The sequence below is a fragment of the Chroicocephalus ridibundus genome, chromosome 14, assembly GCF_963924245.1.
Source record: "Chroicocephalus ridibundus chromosome 14, bChrRid1.1, whole genome shotgun sequence".
NCBI classification, from domain to species: domain Eukaryota; kingdom Metazoa; phylum Chordata; class Aves; order Charadriiformes; family Laridae; genus Chroicocephalus; species Chroicocephalus ridibundus.
This window is the reverse complement of record NC_086297.1, coordinates 641426-665508: the sequence shown is the minus strand read 5'-3', so window position 1 is coordinate 665508 and position 24083 is coordinate 641426. Positions and strand designations below refer to the sequence as shown.

Sequence of the window (24083 nt, the reverse complement as noted above, 5' to 3'; positions counted from 1 at the left end):
AAGGTTTAGATCCAAAATCTCTACCTCATCAGGGTATTAGACACACAATCCTCCCCTCCATGCCCCACAGAAAAAAACATGGTTTAGAGAAAAAGCATAAACCTACATGCTAGCACTTGGTGTCCCGCATTGCAAACAAGCTGCTGAGGCTCATGGGGAAGAAAGTATAGACCCATCCCCCTTAGTCTTTATCTAGTCAAATTCCCCGAGAGGCTGATCAATCTAACTTCATAGAACAGTCTGGGCTGGAAGGGACCTTTAAAGGCCATCTAGTTCAGCACCCCCTGCAATGAGCAGGGACATCTTCAACTAGATGAGGTTGCCCAGGGCCCCGTCCAACCTGACCTGGAAATGCTTCCAGGGATGGGGCGTCTCCTACCTCTCTGGGCAACCTGGGCCACTGTCTCACCATCCTCAGCACGAAAAATTTACCTACGAGTAAACAGTGGTAGCTAAATGAGAGCAACCAGCCTAGTAACCCATTCTCAAGCTGTAGACGGGAGTTGCAGACACACATCTTCAAAGTTATCTCAGCTCTCCAGCGCTCTGCTCTGAAAGGCCTTAGAACAGGCCACCTAACAGCACACCTGCTCAATCTGGTTTTATGAAAACGTTATCACAATACTTTTCCTGACTTTAAATTTTTTGCATAGTCAGTTCAGCAGGACAGCAGAGCAGCAGCAAAAGGAAGCTCCAGGTTTGCTTGTCTCCAGCATAACTCACTTTAAGATAAAGCTCACATGCATGCATTTTTGCAGTATACAGACAATCAGAGAGCTAGTACAAAATTATTTAAACCATAACATGAATGAAGGTGGATTTCACACTTACAGTGTGGAACAGCTAACATTTGTTACAATAATAATTTAAATAGGTCCTCAAGAGGAGAAAAAAAATACACAGACATAGTGGTTCACTTCTGTTTAATCAGAGACTGTTACAAAGTGGTAGACACACACTACAGACGTGGATATGTGCAATGATCCATTCCTGAAGCGTACAGTTCATAGAAGATTCCCAATGGATGCAAATGATGATAGCTCTGCATTTTCTTTGAATCTTCCTTATAAAATGAATGCTATAAAATTAAGCTAGTTACTGTTATTATTATTTGCATACATTAAAGTGATGCACATACTTACCAGTCTCTCTCAAATTAAATTCAACATCAATATTTTGCCACGTGTCTTTTCAAAAAGATCAATGATCCCATCGCTTTCATACTACTTAGACAAAAGCAGTATGAAGTTACAGAAAAAACCTTTGTGACATGCTTACTTCTGTGGCTGTACTGCTGCTAAGGTCATTAAGCAGAAGTCTAAAGGTAATAGTGTAAACTCCCTGTTCCATACATACTGTACCAGAACTGCGAAGGAAGACTTCTGAACCACATTAGACTGGACAGCTGCTATAATGGTGTATCAGAAGTTCAGCTACAACTTAAAAGACTGCTCACCTGGTTATGAAAGCTCAGATTGCTAGTATTGTTTTGGTCCCATCTTAGAAGAAAATAAACTTAATTCTACCAAAAAGTATTGCAACTAATTGCCATAAAAAGTTTCACAAAGAGATGATGTTCTACCAGAGTCCGTATGAGGATCTACCCTGGACAAATATACTTTTTGTGTTTAATGAGACACCATTAAACACCACTACTCTTTAGTTATCCCCACTGATTGCCAAGCTGGTATACCAGTAGTGCAGGTCAGCACCCAACTACTGTCAAAACTGAGACTTCACAAAGTAATCCAGCAGCCAAAAGCAATCAATTACTCATTCCGACTTATTACTGAGCATTGCATTAATATCAACTAGGGCAACCACAGAAGTTAAAAGCAAGATGCATACATTCTGTTAATAGGATAATGGCCTCACAGCAAGGTATTATTCATGCACATCTGCCATTAAAATATACAGACAAAGATAAGTTATAAGTTTTATTATACTACTTTTCTTTTTTTCTTTCTTCTAGGGAGAAACATCTACACAATATTATTCAAAAATCTGCATGTAGCTAGGTTTGCAGACAAAGCAATTTGTGTGAATGACTGAGAACTGATGTAGAGAAGATACCAGGAGATGGGCTTCAAGTGCACTATTCTAAAACCTAGGAAGATAGAATCCCCTTGAAACTTTTTATGTTAGTAAGATGAATTCTGCAGTGTCACATAAGATTTCAAAATTCTAACCAATAACGCTGGAAGTGTCAAATCGCTCATGAAACTACTCTAGACCATTCAGATCAGCTGGCAAAACTAAGGTGTCTGTTCAGCTACCACACTAGTGTGGCTTTCCAGTACCTCGGTTCCTATGTAGTTATCCACCAATGACATCCTAATTATCCACCTAAAATTCACCATGTGACAACATGCCCTTGAAAACTGAATTAAAGCACAGAGTTTTACAGCTCATCCAGAGCTGTGAAACTGTGCTATGTGCTACAGCACAGGAAGTTTTCCATTTCCCATGATGATATGTAGAAATGAGGTACACAAAGCTTAAATAAAAATAAATGTATGCAGCTATTCTGTAGAAGGTTGCATCTTTTATCCAATCCCATAGAATCTCTCCTGTTTTCTTTTAAGGTGTAATATGTTCTATAAAATAAAAAGCCAAAATTTCCAGGAATATGGAATAGGGCAGAAGAAAAAAAAGAATACACACAGAGCAGTAACTCTGGAGTAAGATAAAACAACTGGACACAGCCACATTTGCAGGTAGCCTCTGAAGTGCTGAAATGGGCTAACAAAAACAAACAAACAAAAAAAAAAATCAAGAAGCTCCCAGCTTACAGGCCTAACAAAGTAAAAATCTGTTGGTAGGACACAGTAATTAGCAATCACTAAAGAAAAATGAAAGAAAGATAACATTACTGCTATGGATTCTTACAAACAGAAATGCTTATTCCCCAACACAACAAATATAGTATCCTATAAACAGTTCACTGATAGAACAGCCTCTTTTATAACAGGCAAGTTACCGAAGAAGGGACTTCAACTTCAGATCTTCACACTTTTCAGTAACACCAATGACTATTTGTTAAGGTTTTCTGCATTAAATTTTCCTTACAAGTGCTTTCAGATATTACCTACTCACAAATGTAATTAAAACCATTACAGATCTTAAAAAAAAAAAAAAAATCCAGACGTTCACACACTACTGAAAACAGTAGTAGATAACAGATACATTCACATTTCAGAGACCAAAATTCCCCTCATGTATTTAAGTGGTATCATTTGAACAAATTATTTCAAATAGGAACATCAGGTACTTACAGATTAAACTAACCTGTACTGGCAGTGCTGTGGAATTTTTCTTCTCTACCAGTAAGTAGCAAATGCTGAAATTCTGCTGCTAGTTAACAGAAACACAAATTGTATTAAACCAAAGAGTTTAATCCATAATTTAGTTTTTCATTAAAAAAAGCTGCCAAACTTCAATTACTGCAATTTGTTGCTTAAGAAAAGCATATGAAGTAAAGGCAACTATGAAACTACTTTTAGTTTGCCCTTACTTTTCTGATATTTTTCATACACAAGCCAGAAGTTTAACAAGGCAATCCTGTTGTCTACCACAAACATAAAGGAAGTTACAATACTTACATTGCCAGGTTCCTTCATTAAACAGTCTCATAAAGTGTGTTTTCTTATTCTAGACTTTACAAATGAAAGAGCAAAATGTATTTTCTTCCACTAAAATTTATGGGAAAGAAGCTAAAGAATTCAGTGCAAGTAACACATATGCAAGTAACTCAATGGAAAAAGAAAAAGCTCAGCATGACACCTTCATTTCAAAGCATTACGTAATTTCCTATGTTGGGAGACAGTGAAATAGCTTCTTTGGTTCGATGGCATAATTTCTGGTAATTCAATAATTGCTGTCGGCCAATATGTATAAGTGGTTTTCACTAAGGGCAGCAGAAGTTGAAATTCTACACTCACCCCCCCTTTCTAAATAGCACCTCGGAACATGATTAAGGTTTAGACAAACTCTTAAGAACTAAAATTTGAGATGTCACAAGCTTGAATCTAGTATAAGGCAGTTAGCTAACCGCGATACATGCTTTAACTTCTAACAAGGGAAGTTTTTAAGGAAGCTTTCAAGCTCTCAAAATTGTGTGTTCATTTGTTTTTAGTTATGATGATACTGGCATTAAAATTCTACTATTTTCTCAAAACTTTTTAACTTCTTTAAATCCCTGAGAGAGAAAATCTTTAAGATAAGTTCAAGACAATATTTATGGAGAAGTTAAATTCTTTGTCATTAAAACAGCAGTGTTGATGATTTTTCTTACTGCAAGAAAGACCGTAAGAATAAAACAAGTTATTGTAAACTTGCTCAGAAGGTGGAAGCGCCTCACTATTCTCAACAGTGATCAGGCGTACCTGATCTGTATCAGAGACGGTTCATACCATGGACAGTCAAGTCTGACTCATGAGGATGCTAAGAACAAACGACTGAGGGTAACATCCTGGATCCTGTGGTTCAAGACAGGATATGGCTGTCTGCAAAAGCAGCAAGCTGAAGTGCCTGACTCCCTCAAACAGACCTTCACAATACAAGAGTAAAAATGTGTTCACTATACAATAGAATCTACAAATACTGTACTTGAACTGCATTTTCTTCTAGTAGACCCTTAACTAGAATCTGTGCTCTGACAATCAAAAGACTGCAAAAAGCTGCTGCTTACAGTCTGTAAGAAAACTCTCAAAGTCTTTTTCAGAGCTTCAAAAAGAATGTTATATACATTACGCTTCAGAATCACTTCAATTCTATGCTGATCCCTTCAAAGGTTGCTTCAAAACTTTTCTTACTCTAAACTAGTACCTACCTACCCCAACTATTAAGGAAAAATACTGTAGTATTTTTTGATAACTGCATTTTTACAGAACCCAGTCACTACTGTGATTTCACTGATCTGATTATTTTGATTGCAAGAATACACACCTTAAAAAAAAAAAAATTCTTCCGGAGGCAGCCTATTCCTCAGAGTATTTAAGGGCCACAATCTTTATCAGGTGAGGCATGGAACACATTATGAACTTATCACACAATTCTAAAGCAAGCCAAAGCTTTATACGTGGTACATACTTTATTTGCCACATCTCCCATTCACTTTTCTTGTTAAAACTAGTGGGTGTAAATTAACTCAATGTAGCAGAATCAGTCATTCTTGCCCTTAAAAAAGAATCACGTACCTCTACTTAAGCTTAAAAAAAACCAAACTCCCCAAGACCTACTTCCACTAATATTTATAAAAGTCAAGTCAATGAAATACCATCATCATTAGAAAAGAAATTCCACAAACAGTGAGATGTACAACGTTGAGATACACGCACTGCTGCAATACTGAGAGCTGCCATACTGGAGTGTCAGTAAAAACATACTACCATCCTTCAAAATAAAGAGATTTCGTCTACAGTGTAATTTTATTTTATTTTTTTTAAACTATCCCCCTTAGATCCACACAAGGAGGCAGGAAGGAAAATGTCACTAACAGAACTTCACAAAAAGAGCAAAATATGAACCATTTGCACTAGATGAGAATTTTACAAGTTGTTTTAGAGATGACAGGCCATCCAGTCTAATAGCTGAGGAGATACTCCCAGCAAAAAGCATACAGCCTCTATGCCATCCTTGTGACTAAAAAGACAGCAGCACTTGCACATGTATCTTTAAGGACAAAACACAAAGCAAAAGGAAAATGTGCATCATTACTTGCTCCAAAGGACAGTTTAAGGACAAACATTAGTCCGTGTAACAGATACAGTAACATGAACATAATCTGCTAAAACTACCAATTCCCAAAGAGGGACCAAAACAGACCTGTCCTGTCCTTACAGAAAGGACAGGAATGTAAAGGATGGAAGTAAAGGATGTGTGAACTACCACCAGAAATTACAACCAGTATTTGCAGTGTAGCAGGAAAACCCAGAGTTAAATCCCCCTTTAATCCATACAGTAACATCCCACAGAACTGTCTTCGTGTCAAATGAGTCTTTCAGACATCGATAGTGTGAAACTGATCTTGGAACAGTCCTAAAAGCAGCTTCAAGAAAAAAAATCTAGCAACGTGGTGCTGAGAAGTGCTATGTTTTGCTCACAAAACAACCCAAAACACAAAGAAATGGTTCGTTTGCTCCAAAGTACTAGCATACAGAGCTTAAACGATGACACAGTGAAAACAGGAACTGCATTTTGGAGACATTTTTTCCATGAACATGTCAAACCTAGTTATCGTCAACAAAAACAGATCAAAGCAATTTCTCTAAATTTAAGAACTTTTAGCTCTCACCAGCGTTATCAATTTATAAGATATAAACCAAGTGTGGATCTAAGTAGGATACTTCACTGGACACAAGACAGCATACGTATTTGAATTTTAGCTTTGTGTGCTTGATGACAAGTCAAATGTGAGTGGCTGGGTAAGAACTACCCAGTGCTGCATCAGTCTTAAATGAAGACTGATAACAAAGACCAGTATCAGGCATTTGAAATTTGCCTATTTTTCATTTTGAGTTTCTTAAGAGATCCAGGTACTTAAAGCAAGAAGTACAACCCATACTGCACATTATTTTTGGTTAAACCGTTTCCTTAGATATTCTAGGGAAATAAGAACTATGCCAAATGCTCCTATAGACTGAATATGTGAAACAAATACTAGTTGCAGCAGAATATCTTGAAGTGTTGTTCTCATCTTCACTGTTATCAAGGGTAGCACCACAATGAGAATTAAAAAAATAACACCATGCTCAGTAATAATTCTGAAACAGTTAACAGCAGACATGTCAATTTTCCAGTCACACTAGACAATTTGTGGGGGGCTTGTACAGGCAAAGGGCAGAGTACAAAGAAAGAAAAGTACAACAGAAATGTGAAATTAACTCTTGTAACTAATTTAAGAATTAGAACTCTACCATTTAAAATTACTGGAAGTCACATCGACAGTCATTATTCAGCAAAACATTGAAGAAACTAAGTGCAGTCTATGCTCATCAAAAAACACCACGAATTTTAAAAATATCTCAAAAATTCTAAAAAGTTATAAAACCTGACTCCAACACTTGTTAATTTTCTATTTCACTGCTGGTAGGCTGCAAGGCCTCCTCGGACAAAACCTGTTCTGAAGTTGAAGTTGTCTTTAAGCAACCTCAAGCACTCTAGAGCTATTTTTTCTTCAGAAAGGGTGCAATTTTTTGCAGGTCACTGTGTGAAAGAAGGAACTTCATATATATACCTAAGCAAATTTTGAGTAAGCAACAGAATTCCATGAGATTTCAAAAAAGTGCTATGACTTTCAGTATTGTTGCAATAGACAAAATATTGCCGAGTCTGGAGTGTATTTGAGAGATTGAGGAAAAGGTTTTATCTGAAATTGAAAAATCTGCAGCTTCCATTTCTCATTCTCCTATTCTAATTTACCAACTTGAATCTCTATTTCTTCGGAGGGCTCTACATTAATATTTGTTGTGATGCAGCTCACATATGCAGCAGTGCTAACCTCTCAACCTCCTCCAACAAAACTGGATTCTATAATTTAGGCTACACAATTTTGTGACTATAAATGTCACTTACTAGTTAAAACCTAAGTATTTTAAGCACTTCAGTAGATTCATCTCCCCAGAAGAGGCAACATTAGTAACTGATATTTACATACCACTAGTTCAGAGACTACACAGTCATATTCCCAAACCCAAATACAGCACAAATGCAATGCAGGGAAGGGGTGGGGGGGGGAGGGCAGTGTGGCTGAAGGACCACCAGAGCAGCCTTGAAGGAAACGCGTTCCTTTAAGAGAAAAGGTACCCAAACATCTTAAAACATGTTCCCTCCCCCTAAGACTCTTAAAAACACAACAATAATAAAAATATAAATATTAATATAGAGCCCATCTATCAAAAGAGAATAAAAAACCTGAATTAAAATAAATTTAGGGGCCTTCACCAAACTTGCTGCAAGTTTGGGGACATAAATATCCAACAGCCATAAAGCTGTGAAAGCCCCCAGAATGAATAAAATAAATCCCACTTGCCTCAGACTGAACAGGGCAACACTGAGACTCTGCCTCAGCCTGTCCTATGGCAGGGCTATAAGAAGAAGAAAAATTTAAATTTTAGAAAAAACATGACCCAATTAAGTGAAAGACATGCATTCAAAGTTAACAAAATTCCAGTGATCAAGCAAACAAAAGAAAAAGACTGCTATAGCACCTATTTCGCTAGGCCCAAACAAAACTTTTTACAGTTGGTAGGTATTTCTGAATTGGACAGTTTGTTTTGCTTTGTATCTTGATCAATGGAACAGTTGTCTTGGGGCATTTTTCCCATAACTGATAGTATTTACTGTACTAGTTCACAAAAAGTACGGTTAAAGATTCCATCAGCCACTGAAAAATATTCACCCTCACCTTAGTATTTACGTAGAAGCTAGACCAGTACAATTATTAAGACATTTACTGTTATTTTTAAGTGTCATTAGTTACCATTTTAAATTGTAGCCCCAGCTCATGGACTGGTATATCAGAGTCTCAATTTAACTGAAGAGTCATAATGCCCTTCTTGCCGTTTATAAAACCGAAGTAGTCTTGATATTTCATTTTTTTATCTTGTGTGCAGAATTCTGATTCCTATAAAATAACTGCAGGTTGTGTATTCCATTCAATTTATCCAAGTTTTAAGAAAATAAGCTATATAGTTCCATGTAAATACTGTTGAAGAGCTCCATACGCTAAAATAATTGCGGAAACCATAGAAGGCAGATGCAGCTGAACACGTTTCTAGAAGCTTGTTTATATACTCCCATGCATGCACAAAGTGAGGAATAGTTATCCACTGAAATTATCAGATATATATCCCAGCCTCAAATTTATTATCAGCACCTAAAAAGCTCATCTGGGGAAGAATAAATAAAAAAAAAATCCAAAAGTTCCAGAAAAATTTTTTAGTCTACGTAAGACGGATAAATTTTCAAGATTTAAAGCAGCCTCTGCCGAAGGCAGAAAGATATTCTAAAGGCAGCATGAAACAGTCATATCAAGACTTCTGAAGAAGTAGCCCGGGCTTTTCCAAGGTTCTTTCATGCCAGTGTCATACTTTTTGCTCTAAAAATCAGATGTGACATCAGCATCTCATAATGATGTTGAGAGACCATGCATAAAATAATTTAGAACCTTTCAAACAAGTCCTAGATGCCATAAGATCTAATTATCTTGCTAAATGTATGTTCCCACCTGTGTCTGAGTATTTTCTTGCAACCTTTTTTTTTTTATTATTCAATATTTGCATTACATTACAACGTAAAGATTGCTCAAAATCCACTTGCAAGTTTCCATTTTACTGTTAAGATCTGCCATGGCAAATTCAGGCAACAACTGAAAAACAAGGTTTCTGCCTGTGTAATTATATCCCCAGAGTCCTGCAACAGGTATAAAAGAGATGCTTTTCTGTAATCATAAAAGCTTCTGCAATCTCTTTCCAAGAAGAGATTAAAGCGATAAAACTGTCTGCATGGCTGTGTTACAGTAGGGATTTTGCTGGCACAACTATGTTGATTAAACTTTGTACTGTAAACCAAGCCTTAGTCTTTATACGAGCAATTATCCCATTCAAAGTACTTCTCCCCCTTTTGGGAAAATGCACCATAAATCCAACTCTCTGAACATTAAGAAGCAGTATCCAAAGAAATGAAGGCAAGGACCAACAGACAACATATGCACTGAATTACCCGCCTGTTTACAGAAGAGTACACACAAGAGACACAAGAGTAACTAGATAGCCACATCGCAGCTCTTACAGCACAGAAATGACAGGAGCAGGAATGTAAGTATCTACGTGAAAAATCATGGAAAAATTGTTCACCTGCTTGCTGAAGATTATTAGAGTACTGTAAGAACATTATGTGGCAGTACTCAGTTCAGGGATTATCATAACATTACTACTAAGGAAAGTTCAATCTTAAAACGTGTCCAAGCTACAAGTCTATGTAGTATTAGCTACAAAACAGCACTATTATTGGAATGAGACATTCACTATTTAGGAGGGAAACCCTTAATTAATACAACTCGCAGAATATGCTGAGTTAACAGTACATGCAGTAAGACTTTCAGGTATTTATCCCAGGAAAAGTAGGGGTCCGAAAACAACATACCAATGAGTTACAGAAAGACACCAAAGGGAGGAGGTATTTACTTTACTAGGGGCAGGAGGGCAAAGCATCCTTGCAGCAGCAATATGATCTTCAGAAAAAGCAAGAAGTTCTACAGTTTTAAAAGCAGAAGTTAAGATCAATTTATAATGTATTAATTTTATGTACACTATTACAAAAAGGCTGAATGTAAGACAGTGTAAAACTCTCCAGTGTTTTGTAATTATCCTTATTAGATAAACAGAAGAAAACCAGAGTATAAAAGCACTGCCCAAGCAAAACAGTTTTATCTGTTATGTATAAAGCAAGATGAAGAGCTAACAAAAGATCTGACATCAAGGCCCACTCAGCACATTTGCAAGCCAAATACTGCACATCTGACAGGTGATCAGCAGGTACCAGTGATCAGAGAGAACTGCTTCTCAACAGAGGCTTGGAGTTATGGTCTATAAACCGCTAAACACTTCAGCAGAAGTGTCTGACAATTCTTAATGGTTAAACTAAGGCCATTCAGCTGCAATTAGTGTATACTGGACGCTCCAGTGCTTTTATCAGCTATTCCATGACCCCAAGTTTGAAGCTGAGACACAATGTAGTATTTTAACTGTACTGTATTTCTGGACTATTAAGAGACAGTACAGAGTAAAATCACAAAGTACTTAAATGCAGGTAAAAAACCCCAAGACTTTCAAGAAAAAGAGCCAAAATCCTCAGTATTATAATCAAGTGAAAAAAAACTCCGCCATCTACAAAGACATCTGTGGAACATAAACGAACACAAAAATGCTGATAAATCCTTCTAACCTACCCTAAATGAAGGGATATCCTCATAAACTGAATTGCACAGACAAGGCTTGAGGCTGGAACATGTATTTAAAGTTGACCTGCAAATGAAAAATTCACCACTCCTTTTTTGCCATGTTGTGAAGAGACGACAGAAACTCTCGCTTCCCTTCCCTCCAAAAAGTCTCCCTCTACATTTTCATTCTCATCAGAAATATAGCACACTAACACAGTGATGTTAGACATTCAGAGAATTATGACCTTGGCAGTGATTTATCACTCTACTCTTATAAACAGATGAACGACTAATTCATACAGGGAAGACCTCTCTTCAGTAACCGTAGTTAGGAGACCTCATAAAAAGGTCTCTTACTCTAGACACTTTCATTAAATGGCTCATGAAACTCAGCCAACATTTGATCATAGCACATAATGAATGGTTTATCTTTTAGACTCTGTTGAGATCCAAAATTCTGAACATTTAAAGTAAAAATACAGCACATAACATACTACTCTTGCCCCTCTTGTCTCTTTTATACACTGAGAAGAAAGTCAAGCTACTTTTTCTCTTTTGCAGGTCAACTTCAATACAGCATCAACTGGAAGTCACTCACCATGTGACATGCACCTAAGCTTCTAGAAATCTTCATCTAAAAGGCTCCTGAAATTCATACGCATTTGCAAATTAAAGAGAGTCAGTCAAAGAACGAACTAACAGGATACATCTGGCACCAGGATGCATCTTAGAGCAATCACTTTTACACCCTACAAGTAAGTGCCAGGACTAGAAATAATTTAAAATTTCTTGAGGACAAGAAAGCACAAATAAAGAAACATATGCATTAAGAGAAGTTACAACCAAGAGTTAAGATGTGCCTCCTGCAGCCTCATTTTTGAGGAGTCAGTTAATAAGTGTACAGGTCTTTGTCTACTCAGATGTGCAGCTAAGGAGTGACTTAATTTTAGAACAAGGAATTCAGATTTTATCACAACAGCACCAATAATTGTGCTCATTACACCAACAGCTACCATGGCATGCATCTGTACAAACCTTTCAGGCAGTTGTCCACAGCTGGTCATGAATAAAAAGGCATATAAATTTTTCTCTTCTTTTATTACAATGAGGTTTATAACAGTACAGAAAAGTCACACGACCTTAGTGGGTCAGTTTACTTAAACCCTGAAACAGGAGGAACTCTAAATACATTAAATATTGTTACAAGTTCAGACTTTAATGTACAAGTAGTTGGGAACAGTTACAGCCCTCACCAAACTATGTTGGGGACATGAAGTCCAACAGCACTTGAAGTGCTGTGAAGGCATCATTTCACAAATAGCAACATAATGTTACAGAACTTGCCTTTAAGGTGGTATGTTCATGTAATTCCAGCGCCTTCACAATTTAACGAACCATATTTACTATACTTCACTTCTAAAAACCTAGATGAAACATGAAAAAGAAGCCATACAGTATAAATTGCAACATCAGGAAAAGTTCCTGTTATTATTCCAAATAATTTTTCCCATGTAAAATAAGAATGTCCAATAGCTCCTTGCATGTGGGAAGATACTTTTTTTTTTTAAAGTCACAATGAAGCCTTAATTGACGGAAGCTCGGCTATATTAACAGCACAAGATGAGAAAAGGTTTAATCTCCAAACCTATTAGAGCGTGTGTAGTAGCATCAGTAGCGGCCACCTTGCGACATTACAGGAGGTCTCATTCCCATTGGAGGTCGAGGAGGTCCACTTTGGTAAGGGGGCACCATTGGAGGTCCCTGACCGTATGGCGGCATCGCTCCAGGAAGATATCCTGGCATGCCTTGGTGATGAGCACCATACTGACCTATAAACAGAACATTTAAGATGCAAAGAAGACTTTTTTTTTTTAAATAATGGGCAAAAGTTACATTTTGTTAAAAGCTTCAACCCCCCTACCAGTATATGCCACTTCAAGCTTTAAAAAAGTTTATAGCAAAGACAAATCTTTTCAAGAAAAGAAAGCTAGGAAACTTATAAACTTATGATTACCATGAGGTGGCATGGGAGGTCTCATTCCTTGTTGTTGTGGAGGAATTCCTGGCTGTGGTGGCATCATACCTCCAATTGGTCCAACTGGTGGATTACCCAAGGAAGCCTGTCCTGGTCGAGGAAGATTACGCTGATATTTAGGCAACTGTGCCCTTCTCTCTTCCTAAAATAAGGAACAGACAACCATAACACATTGTAAGACTGAAACTCACCAAAAGCAAAGTAAATAAAAGTGTAACAAAGCAGATTACAGGTACTAAACTCTTTCAACTACCTTACAAGTTCAAAGTCTGCAACTGGTAACATTACACAGTAGCATTTGGGTTTTTCCCCCTTCCTTCAAAGTTACTGTATTAATACAGGCCTATCTAGCAACACAAATTCTCCTCCTCTTTCAGCTAAGAAAGCCAGTTTGTCATAACAAGTTGAGACAAAAAAGCCAAACACAGATCTAAAGAAACCTGAACTGAAATTAAGGTTCATTTGTTCCATACATAAATTCTGTATTTCTGACTGCTGTAATAGCATCAAGATTATTTCAAACTGTTAAGTCTTTTGTCCTACGCTCACTAGCTGTATCTATTTAACTTCAAGCTTAAGTCACATGCAGAAAAAATCCAAATTATATTTTGGGTTGAGTAATTTCCTACCACCAACAAAACTAAGTCTTAGATTTGCAGCATGATCATTGTCATATGCCAGTCATGACTTTGCAATCAAAGAAGTTTTCTTGATGAACAGTTCTGCTACATTAATTCTGCAGTTTGCACTCTCACCGTTACTAAAATACACATAATGCAGAGCTCAGAAGAAATTCTATTTAATCAGCCATATCAGCATAAGTTGCATTTCAGTAAGACAATGAAAATATTTTAACTTACCAGTGATATATCCTCATCTGGATGGATCAACTTACTGGTTGCACTGGTTGTTGTGAGTGTAGCTGGCTTACTTGTTATAGATGTAGCTGGTTTAGCTGCAGTACTGTTTGTTGTGCTAGTGGTTGAGGCTGTAGACTGCGTGTAAGCAGGGAATGTAGGTTTTGGAGGTTCTGTTGTTGTTGCAGGTGTAGAATTCAAAGGTTTAAAATCAGTACCAACTGGACCTGGAACAGCTGCTGCAGCCTGTGAAACACAGAGATAGATCAATATTTATTTCTCAAAGCATAAGAAAACTTAAATGATGTCTGTTAGACCTCTGAAACCTTCCAGTGAGATACATAATTAAAACAAGCTTGACAAAAGTAAAGTTCAGCCTTATCGCATACTAGAGCAACTGAAAACAAGACAAAATAAAACCCAGTATATACATATATACACACACACAGGAAAGTTTAACATTTGCAGGTCAAAAGCCACAACTAGAAAAAAGGAACAACAAAAAAACCCACTACCAAAATTTTATCAAAAACCCACTATCAAAAAAACCCCACTATCAAAATTTATCTCAAATATTGCGTTTGGTATCTTTGAGTCTGTATCTTTCCTGAATTACTGTTTTATTAAGAGCCTATTAAGTATAAATTCATTGTTCTCTCACTAAATTATTTGCATACTTTATCAACCATTAGAGTGAAACTCGAAGTGTTAGTATTCATTAAAATTAGATATTTAAGAAGTGTTTTGAGTATTTAAGAAAGCTCTATTATGTCAGGGTTTTTGTTTTAAGCGTTCTCTCTATAAAAAGTGCAATATTTTCACAAAGTACTACGTCTCTCTATACCTTTAATCTCATGTGCGAATGAAAAAATCAACTGAAGGCAGACATGAAGTTCACTACAGATTCCAGCATGTCATTTTTCCAACTTTTTTCTTAAATTAAAACTGCCAGGCAATAAAGATTTGCTTTACCAAGCCTTCTCTGAAGATGCAGCAATCTCCAAAGCAAGCTTTAGTTATGAGAGAATGCTTTTGTTTCTAGTCACTGTACAATTATCTGAACTTTTCAATCAAAACAAAATATTTCAATTTTTTGCACGTAATGCAAGTTACAAAATTCCCTACATTATGATGTACCATATTAAACAACATAAACTAAAAAGCCTTCATCATGCATCAAGCTAACCACTGCCCACTAAAACGCATTTAACTGCTTTCATGCTTTTTTAACCCTTTAGAACCAGGATGTAACATTTCATTCTTTCACACTAAGAAATATTGGGCACTTTGACAAGTTTATTTCTAGTCAGATGCAACTCACAATCAAGGACTCTGCAGTTTTAACAGCTAAACATAATCAGGAATATAACAGAAATTATCTGAAGATGTTTAGTCAATTTTAGATTTTTCAGAACGGTCCAAAGGGTTAAGTTGCAAAGCAATTTGTTTTTAACTGTGACTTCCTGCGTACTTGTGCTGTGCTAGGAAACAGAGCGTTAGAAGATGCTGACAGACTTTCTGAATTGGAGGAAGCTGCACTTGAGCTTGTGACAGGTGTCCCCATCTGTAGCATAAAAGAAAGGAAACAGTGAAAAGTCTCCAAACAAATGGGTGGAAAGTATCCAGATGAAAGGATTTCTTATGCTAAGTCCCTTCTTATGAAAGGACTGTGTTTTTGTAACAAGTATCTTCCCTGCAGAAGTCCAAAATACAAACAGTACACTATGAAGGTTTCTGTAACATACGTGAAAGAAATTAAAACTTCAAGACTAATACACAACAACTGCAATCAAAGGGTAGAGGTCACAAGCCACTATGAATTCCCCACTTCCCTCCCCAAAATATTTAAAGAAATTTTTACTACCTTAACTTACTCCTAAACTTTTTAAAGTAAAAAGCTTCCCAATTCAGGCAACATTTAACCAGTTTAACAAGACTACAGAATAAGCTAGTCCATCTATCAGTAGAGAGCCCATTATGAAAAGAACAGCAGAGAACAAGCCCTGTCCGGATTTATACTTTGGAAATTTTAGGTAAAGTTCTATGCAATCAGATTCCTGTAGGTGACTAACACATCCCTTCACCCACCCAAAGCACCCTTATAAATGACAAACTCAAGAAGTGTTTTGCCTACTCCTTTCTTCCCCACCTTCTTACAAAACTTCTGTCTGGTTTCGTGGCTGTTTTAAGACAAACAAAAGAATCTTTTAAAATTCATTCAAGAACTACACTGAATTAAACTTAAGAATCAACACAAGCAAGAAACTTAACCAGTCATTTCTTGGGCCTCCTCAATAATAAAGAATAGATACTGTTGACATGGTGGCAAGTTGAAGAATATAACAATAGATTCCAGGGTATGAGACACCTTACCTGCCCTGCACTTGGGAAGAGTGGTTTAGTAACTGGAGGCTGGGGGGTAGGTGCCGATGCAGCCGGAGCTGGAGGCCTGTTAAGAATGCCCGGCGCTGTAACAGGCTGTGCTTGTGTCATTGGAGGCATCCCAGGACGAGGACCAACAGGCGGTGGCATACCTACAAACCAAAACAAATCGGCAACGTATCAGGCTGAAGGAAGTAAGAATATTCCTTTACAGGATTCTGTTCACAGTGTTCCTTAGAACAAAGTCTCACCCCCAAGGAAGATGTATTTTTAAGGCAACAGTAAAATAAACCGTGACAAAGGGTAATGCCAGCAGTCACCAATAAATGACCATAGGAAGTAACCTCAAACATGTCAGAGCAATGCTGAATTAAAATGTTTTCTACTAGAGCTTCAATGATGAAGTTTACAATCTCAATAAATCAATGCAATTAACGCAGCAACTGTTTCCAACACACTGTGTCTATGCTGCCACGTGCGTGGATTAAGCCCGTTACAAAATTCAAAAGATGAAGCCGTTATGAATGGTATCAGAACTTTGACTAAAACATCCATCAGCTTTGCTGTGGGTTTTTAGCACAGTGGAACAGGGATACAAGGCTAATTTTTGTCTCCAACCAACATAATACACACACTTTGTACGTGTGGGGCTCTGGGAGAGGTTCAGAAATAGGAAGCTAAGAGCTCACATGGATTCCTTCATATTACTGTGCAGGATAACTAGGCTGTAACTGCCCTAGTGGCTCGCCTCCTCCTCCAGTGAGAAAAGTGGGCAAACCTCAAGCTATCACAGCATAGCTGCTGTCAGATGGAACACCCTGAGAACTTAAGGCTGCTTAAGAATGGCACAAGCGCAAGAAACAACTCTTCTAGCTATGGTAAGAGACAAAAACACCAGTTAGTTTCTTCACACAGCATGTTCATTACTTGGGTATGTCACCAACACAATTTCTCATTTCCCACAACATTTTCAATTATTACAATTTTCCAGAACAGGAAAAGAAAACTATATTCTATTTTTTACCTTCACAATGGTACCAAACACAATTATTTATAATCAAAAGCCATAAATCAACCCCTTCACCTATGCACAAGAGTGGGTTTTGTGGCAATCAATCCACATCAAGGTGGTGGCCTAAGTCTGTGTATTCTTTATATAAATCCTAAATCTCAGTGAAAATAAATTAATATAATTTAGTTCTCACCATAGTATGAGTTCGACAACCCTGACCTACCTGGTGGCATACCAGGCATAAGAGGTGGTATTCCTGGCCCAGGAGGCATCATTCCACCCATCGGCATCATCCTATTAAACAGAAAATAAACACTGGTATGAATGCTCATGACAAACTCTTAAATCAATTGGCACATACCTGTATTAGATAAAAAATTATAGTAAATAGTTTCAAGAAGCTCTCAACAGAGACAATTCAAAACCATCTGCCTCTACAGTTAGAAATGTTTTTCTACAAGAAAAAAAAAAAAAACAAATGAAAAAACCTCCAAACACTTTTTATTTGAACTTTAATTCCTTAAGCTTTCGCTTCCACTATCAGCTGATTTCGAGAACTAGTGTCTCTCTTGAAGTCTATTTCAGGCTACCAGTTTCAGCAGAGTGTTCCAAGAACCTGATCTTAGTACACTCAAAGAACTTGAAAGCAGGAAAAACAGCTAACACCAATCACACTAAAAATTGCTGTACATCTGCTATTACTCCTTTCTGACACCATAAGTCTCTTTGTGGTTATAGCACCCTCATACTATTTTAACATATTCTACTTCCTCTATTGAATTGCAGAAAACCCAAATCTGTAAAAGTATCCACAAAATACTGATAAAAGCAGAGGAGAGACCACAGGATAAGAAAGCTTCTGGAGTTTCAATTACAGTAAATATTCCCTAAGTTAAGGATAAGAGAGTGGGATTTTTATTTATTTATTTATTTATTTTAAATGGGAAGTCCTTATTATGGCATATTGTTCCTTCATATTAGAAACAGGTTTGGGTTATTTTTTCTTCCTTGCTACTGATACCTGGAGCAAAAGAAATGGTCTGCATCTCTTAACAGAAAGGTGGCATCTAAATGACTTCTTTTATCCTTATCTACTAAACCACACTACAAATGAATGCATGTTCCCCATCTAAACTACACAGCCAACCCTTAATATAAGCAAATTCCTCCTGCACAGGGCTGCAACACTGCCATTAATGGTAGGAAAAATAAGCTGTCTACAACACTAAGTGCTTTTAAATCGGGAAGCTATAGATGAATATATATGATTCCTTTACAGGGAACAAACCCAGTGTACTTAAGTTTGCTTAATTTTTTCCAGACATTCAAAGTTGGATTAGGGAAACAAAATAAAAGAATGTTTATTACTTTAGCTAGCAAGATAAAGCAGATATGTAACAGCCAAGTCCCCAGCAAAACCCCACTAAGAAGCAGTTTCTATTTGTATGACAAAGTCAAGAAACCTTCACCATTGCTGTTTCCAAAATCAAAACAAATCATCATAAACAGGCAAGCACTCATTCTGCAAAGAAAATTGCTACCCAGTCTTATTTTTCTTCTCAACTTGTCTACCACTGCTGCAAAAGGAACAGCTAATGCAGAAGCAGTAGAGACTGGGAACATAGTACCACCGCTCCTTTTTTGGGTTAATGGTTGGAGAAGGCAAACTCAGACTTGCCACCCGTTTTGACAACTATCTGTTAGACCCAAAAAAAGTGCTGGATACTCACTGATTGCTGCCACCAGAAAGCTGACTTTTTTAAAAATCAAGGGATAGTGCTATAACTAGTGTCACACTAAACCTGAGGTTCATTTAGATAAAGCATCAAAACTTCAGCTATTATACAATAACAAAACCTAACTAGACATTTTCCCCAAATTCTTAAGCAATATTCAGAGGTTTTCAGTAAGACAATTTCAAGCTTATAAAAAACATGACATAAAATGGCATAATGAAGGTACCTAGAATTACATTAATGAGATGCTTACATGTTTCCACCACAAAATGACTGCATGTATTTTCTCTGTTGATGTAATCTGTGAAAATTTATGACAAAATCAAAAATCTAACTGTGATTTTCCAAACACACTGTGATAGGGTACGGTGTCAACCCCAAACAAGCATAAAAACCAACATACTACTTTTGCCCAAAATACAAGAAAAATTTAAATTATCCAGTATTTTTTTCCTGTTAGGTTGATGACTGATAACCGGACAAAAAACATGAAAAACATATGTGCAATATACGAAGGAATAGTGGTTCACAGAAGGCTGTAAACCAACACAACAAAACTTTATATTATTATACTACTACTGAATAAAGTTAGGAGAAAAGCAACGTACTTTATGCATAAACTCACAGTTTGGCCGCATTTTTAATGTTGGTTTACAGCCATCCAGTTCTTTGGTTAGTCTTAATATTAAGGTTACAGAGTTCACTGGTTCCCATGTACATTTTTCTAATTGGCTTTACTTTTTCTGTGACAGTTTAAAATGCACAGTATGAACACATAGTATCAAGTCTTTCTTGCTACTCACCCAGGTGGCATTCCAGGCATAACTGGAGGCATTCCAGGCATCATAGGTGGAACACCTGCCATTAATGGTGGTATACCTTAAAAGAAAAATTAAATTTTAAACAACTCCCAAAAACATAGTCACTAACAAATCTCATCTAATAAATTCAGACTGGATAAACGCTTTACAGGAGCTCTAAAAGATTGGTTTTTTGAAGTAACGCTGCTTACAAACAATGCAACATAAAAGATTATCTGCAAATATGACTTAATTTATTGTTCTCAGTCCTGCAAGACTGTGTAAATTTACTGTCTCCGAAGAACATACCTTATCATTACAGAAAATATAATGAGAAGAGACCGGTTTTCGCTCCCTGTCATTGGCCTGTGTATAAATTGCCTGTTTTATGTTAGGAGTCTCTAGATTTATGGCAGCCTTTCTGCCCTATTTACAAAATCTTGTTACAAAATACCACAACAAATATCATTGTTAGACTTCAGTTTAAAGTACTAATCTGTTTTACTACCATATTAATATTCCCTCAATCTAGACACAAGCATTAGGTATGTTAATCTACTTCACAACAGAAATGTGTGCACCCACACAGAATGGGGGAAGAAAATGAAGAAACTGCTTACGTGCACCTCACAAAACTATTTTGTGACCTCTAACATTCGGTGTTAGAAAGGGCAGACTGTTATCCAGCATACAAGCAGCAATTTGTGTTTCTACTCAGCTGTTCAGTAACCAGCTTTAAACACCTTCTCACCTGGAGGCATCCCTGGTGCACCTGGCACAGGAGGCAAACCTGGTTGCGCCATCGGGGGAATGTACCCCTGCTGCGGCTGAACTTGCTGGGGTTGAAATGAAGTTGAAGCTGCAGATTCATCATCTTCATACTCATCAGAATCATCCTGTTGCTTCTTTTTCTGGCTCTCTGCTGAACGGTAGAATGTATATGGTCAGACTGAAGGCCAATTATATTCTATGAAATTCATTTTATCTGGGGTATTCTAGCTGGAACAAAAATAGCAAAATTCAGATCTTATCAGCATGTTCAAAAATTCATAGAATCACAAAGAAGAAAAACTATGTGAGCATACTTATATGTACAAATAACAAAGGAAAGTGACTCACACTGTAATACCCCTCAACAAAATGGGGGTCTTCCTTCATGTCGGTCTCGTGCTGCCCAGAATAAGACAAAGCAGTTCAAAGGCATACTTAAACAGCAAAGCAATCTAAGTATCTGGGCAACATCAGGCTTGTAACACCCCTGGCCTTTCCTCCACTTACCCTCAAAAATAACATCACCATCCCCATATTCATAGGTAATTGTAGCGGCACTGGCATGCAGCTATTTCTGAACAGGAAAATAAAAATCTCTCCTCCTTCTACATCACTGGCAAATGTCTAGAGCTGCAGTTGGAGAATGCATTAAACCCAACCCTTACTCTTCCAAGAAGTGAGACCTGTATCACACAGCTTAGTATAAGTAAGCAACAGACTAAGGAAATAACAGATAACTAGAGAGATTACACTTTACCCTGAGTTTTTTGTTCAAGTAACCTCCTTCGTTCCTCCATATCTTTTTCTGGAATGCCCTCCATGCCATAGATTTCCAGTTCAATGTCTGTTCTTCCAGGAATAGCATTTGGAACAGCATCTATTGTTTCTTTATGTACCTAAAGAAAAGAGACAAAAAAAAAAATAATGCTCCTGACCACGATTCAGGTTGGAGTCTACATGTTCTTCAACCAGTTTCAAGACGGAAAACAAACATCCTTAACGGGGAGAATCTCTCTGGACAAGCATTTTCTTGATACATGCTTCCTAATCACTGTTAGCTACAATTAGCTTCTAAAACCAGTTTATATAAACTTGCCTTCTGAACACCAAGACAATACAATTCCTTCACTCCTCCCACACCCCAAAAATGACAGGAGAGCTCTCTACTGCATACTCTCCATATGACTGCTGACACAGCAGGACTCCTGTTCTGGAAACAGACCATTGTGTCTTTTTCTCATCAAGACTCTGGAAGCCCCAAAACTCCCACCAGCTTTTTAAGTTCACTATGAATTCCAACTTTAGACAGTGTCAAGAAACGCTTATGTGAGTCTAAAACTTCTTACCTGCATGCAATGTATAGCTAAACCAGGTCCTGTATACAGTTTCTTATGACATATATGGCATTTAAAGTGCTTTGCTTTTTGATGCTGTATAAGGATTTTTTCATCATCAAAATCCCTGTTACAGTACCTATTGAAAGCTGTTAAGGAAAAATTTAATCCTGAAAGTGACCTTCTATATAACACTAAGCTAATTAGCATCGTGATTTTTCCTTAAAAAAAAAAAAAGCATAGGAAGCATCTCTGAGCATTCAAAGGATGACAAATATTTCAGGGATGTCTGCAACCAAACCTCTCCCTCACACCATCCAGCGTTTCCCTCTTCAGATTGGTACAAAACTGGGTGCATGCGGTCAGAACCATCATTTCGTTCTGTATTCTTTGACTCATGCTTTTCAAGTCCTAGTTATTCCTAAGTGGATTCATTCCTTCCCTGTGTATTTGTAGATTAAAATAAAGTCGCTACAGCATTAAAGGAGAAACAGACTTGAAATCCACAAAAGGGAAGTGATGCTAAATACTTAGAAGTGCCTGTTTAATAACAAATATTAGTAGCTAACATTTATAAAACAAAACAAATGTTTTAGTTAAAAGTTCCTTTCCTTTTTCAGTCACACACCAATTCTTATGACACCACACAATTTGCAACAGCCATTAAAGAATTCTGTTTCTTAAAAGAAAAATTTAAGTGAAGAACTTTCTGGATAACTATGTAACACAAGAGGGAAACCGCAATTTCCTTTCTGCAGGTCAGCACTAATATTTCATCAAATACTCCAAACATCTTCCTAAGCAAGACAAATACACACAGCTAGTAGCTGTTCCTTGTTAACACGTGTCCCTCACTTCCACCCAAACTTGAAATATATTAATACCTAAAATAGAAGCACAGATGCCTTCCAACATATAACGCTAAAAAAAATATAAAAATCTCAGAGCAGCTTATAAATTCCTTTAATAAACAATTTTAGATCCGGCAGGATCATTTTAGAGAAAAGGTATATCTGGAATCACCCCCCAACAAAAAGCAGATCATAAAGGAGTGATCGAAGAAAAATCCAATGGTATTTCTGGATACTGAGAAATTATATGTGACTTTGATGCAGCAGTTACAAATTTGAAAGGCCTCTCCCCCCAAAAAAAATTTTCAAAAAGTATATTTTAACCATATCTGCCCCACTTCTTTAACAACTGCATTCATCAGAGGCAGTGTTTTCTTCCGTTAACATCCATCCCCCCGCGGGATAAAGACCGTTCTCCATATTCCCCACGGTCTCGGCAATCTCGCCGGGCCCGCCCAGAGGAGCGCTAGGCAGCGGCGACCAGGGAAGCGGCGGTCTGCCCCGCCTGTACGGGATGAGAGGCGAGGCCGAGGCCTCCAGCGAGGCAGGCGGGAGCGGGCGGCCTAGGCCGCGCGGGGGGGGAGCGGGGGAAGAGAAGCAGGAAGGGCACGGACCAGGCCCCATCCCCGCGCTGAGGAGCACAAAATGGAACCGGACCAGCCACAGAACCAAACCATAATGTGGATGGAGATAAGGAACGAGCCCCGTCCCAGGACGGCGAGGAGCCGGACGGAGAATGTGAGAGGACGGGACAGAGGCCCGACGGGGCCAGGCCGCCCCCCTCCCCACCCCCGTCTCGTCCCACACAGAAGGATACCAGCACCAAGGCTTCAGCTGCTTCTTCTTCTTACGGCCCATGGTGGCGGCGCCCCCGACCTACACGGAAAGGAAACGGCCAAGCTCTTCCCTCCTGAGCCGCAACGCCCACAACAACCTCTCCACTGAGCTGAGCGAGGCAGACACAAAATGGCCGCCACGGTCCCTCCTGGCGCCGCCGCCTCCGCGCTCCCAGCGTGCACCGCGGCGGGGGGGCTGCCCACGTGATGGGCCCCCGGCCGTCCCCGCCGCCCCTTGGGCTGTCCCACAGTGCCTCGCGCGGGCGCCCGGCCGCCATTTTGTCCCGGGCGGCGTGAGCGGGTTCGGCAGCCTGAGAGGTCCGCTTGTGTTTGTCGTCTCCGTGTTTAACGTCAAGGAGAAACTGGTTTTTTTTTCCCTATGAAATCAGTTACTGGGCAAGAAGCCGGTATCTCTTAAGCAGTCCGCTCTATACAGTGGCTTGGCGGGGTTACCTGTCTGTGCATAGCTGGCTCTTGACAGCGAGGCCTTGGAGCCGGCCCTCCAAGAACACTGTAAAATTGAGTGG

The 24083-nt window shown here is 38.2% G+C and overlaps 1 protein-coding gene across 8 annotated transcripts; it reads right to left on the bottom strand.

Annotated features, from left to right (window-relative positions):
* Positions 1-908: 908 nt before the first annotated feature.
* ZNF207 (zinc finger protein 207) lies at positions 909-23745 on the bottom strand. 8 transcript variants are annotated; one of them, XM_063351729.1, is made up of 14 exons: positions 23538-23745; positions 21882-22008; positions 21293-21431; positions 20516-20683; positions 19768-19843; positions 19218-19265; positions 17452-17522; positions 16208-16368; positions 15306-15398; positions 13838-14080; positions 12957-13119; positions 12588-12771; positions 8033-8087; positions 909-3354 (listed from the first exon to the last, which is right to left on the bottom strand). In XM_063351729.1, the coding sequence occupies exons 1-12, from the start codon at positions 23576-23578 to the stop codon at positions 12611-12613; spliced, it is 1491 nt and encodes a 496-aa protein (XP_063207799.1). In that variant the 5' UTR covers positions 23579-23745; the 3' UTR covers positions 909-3354; positions 8033-8087; positions 12588-12610. The 8 variants fall into 8 exon arrangements, with proteins under 8 accessions (XP_063207799.1, XP_063207795.1, XP_063207796.1 ...); XM_063351725.1 differs by lacking the exon at positions 19218-19265 and having other exon boundaries at positions 20516-20686; positions 23538-23741; XM_063351726.1 differs by lacking the exon at positions 19218-19265 and having other exon boundaries at positions 909-3351; positions 20516-20686; positions 23538-23741.
* Positions 23746-24083: the final 338 nt, after the last annotated feature.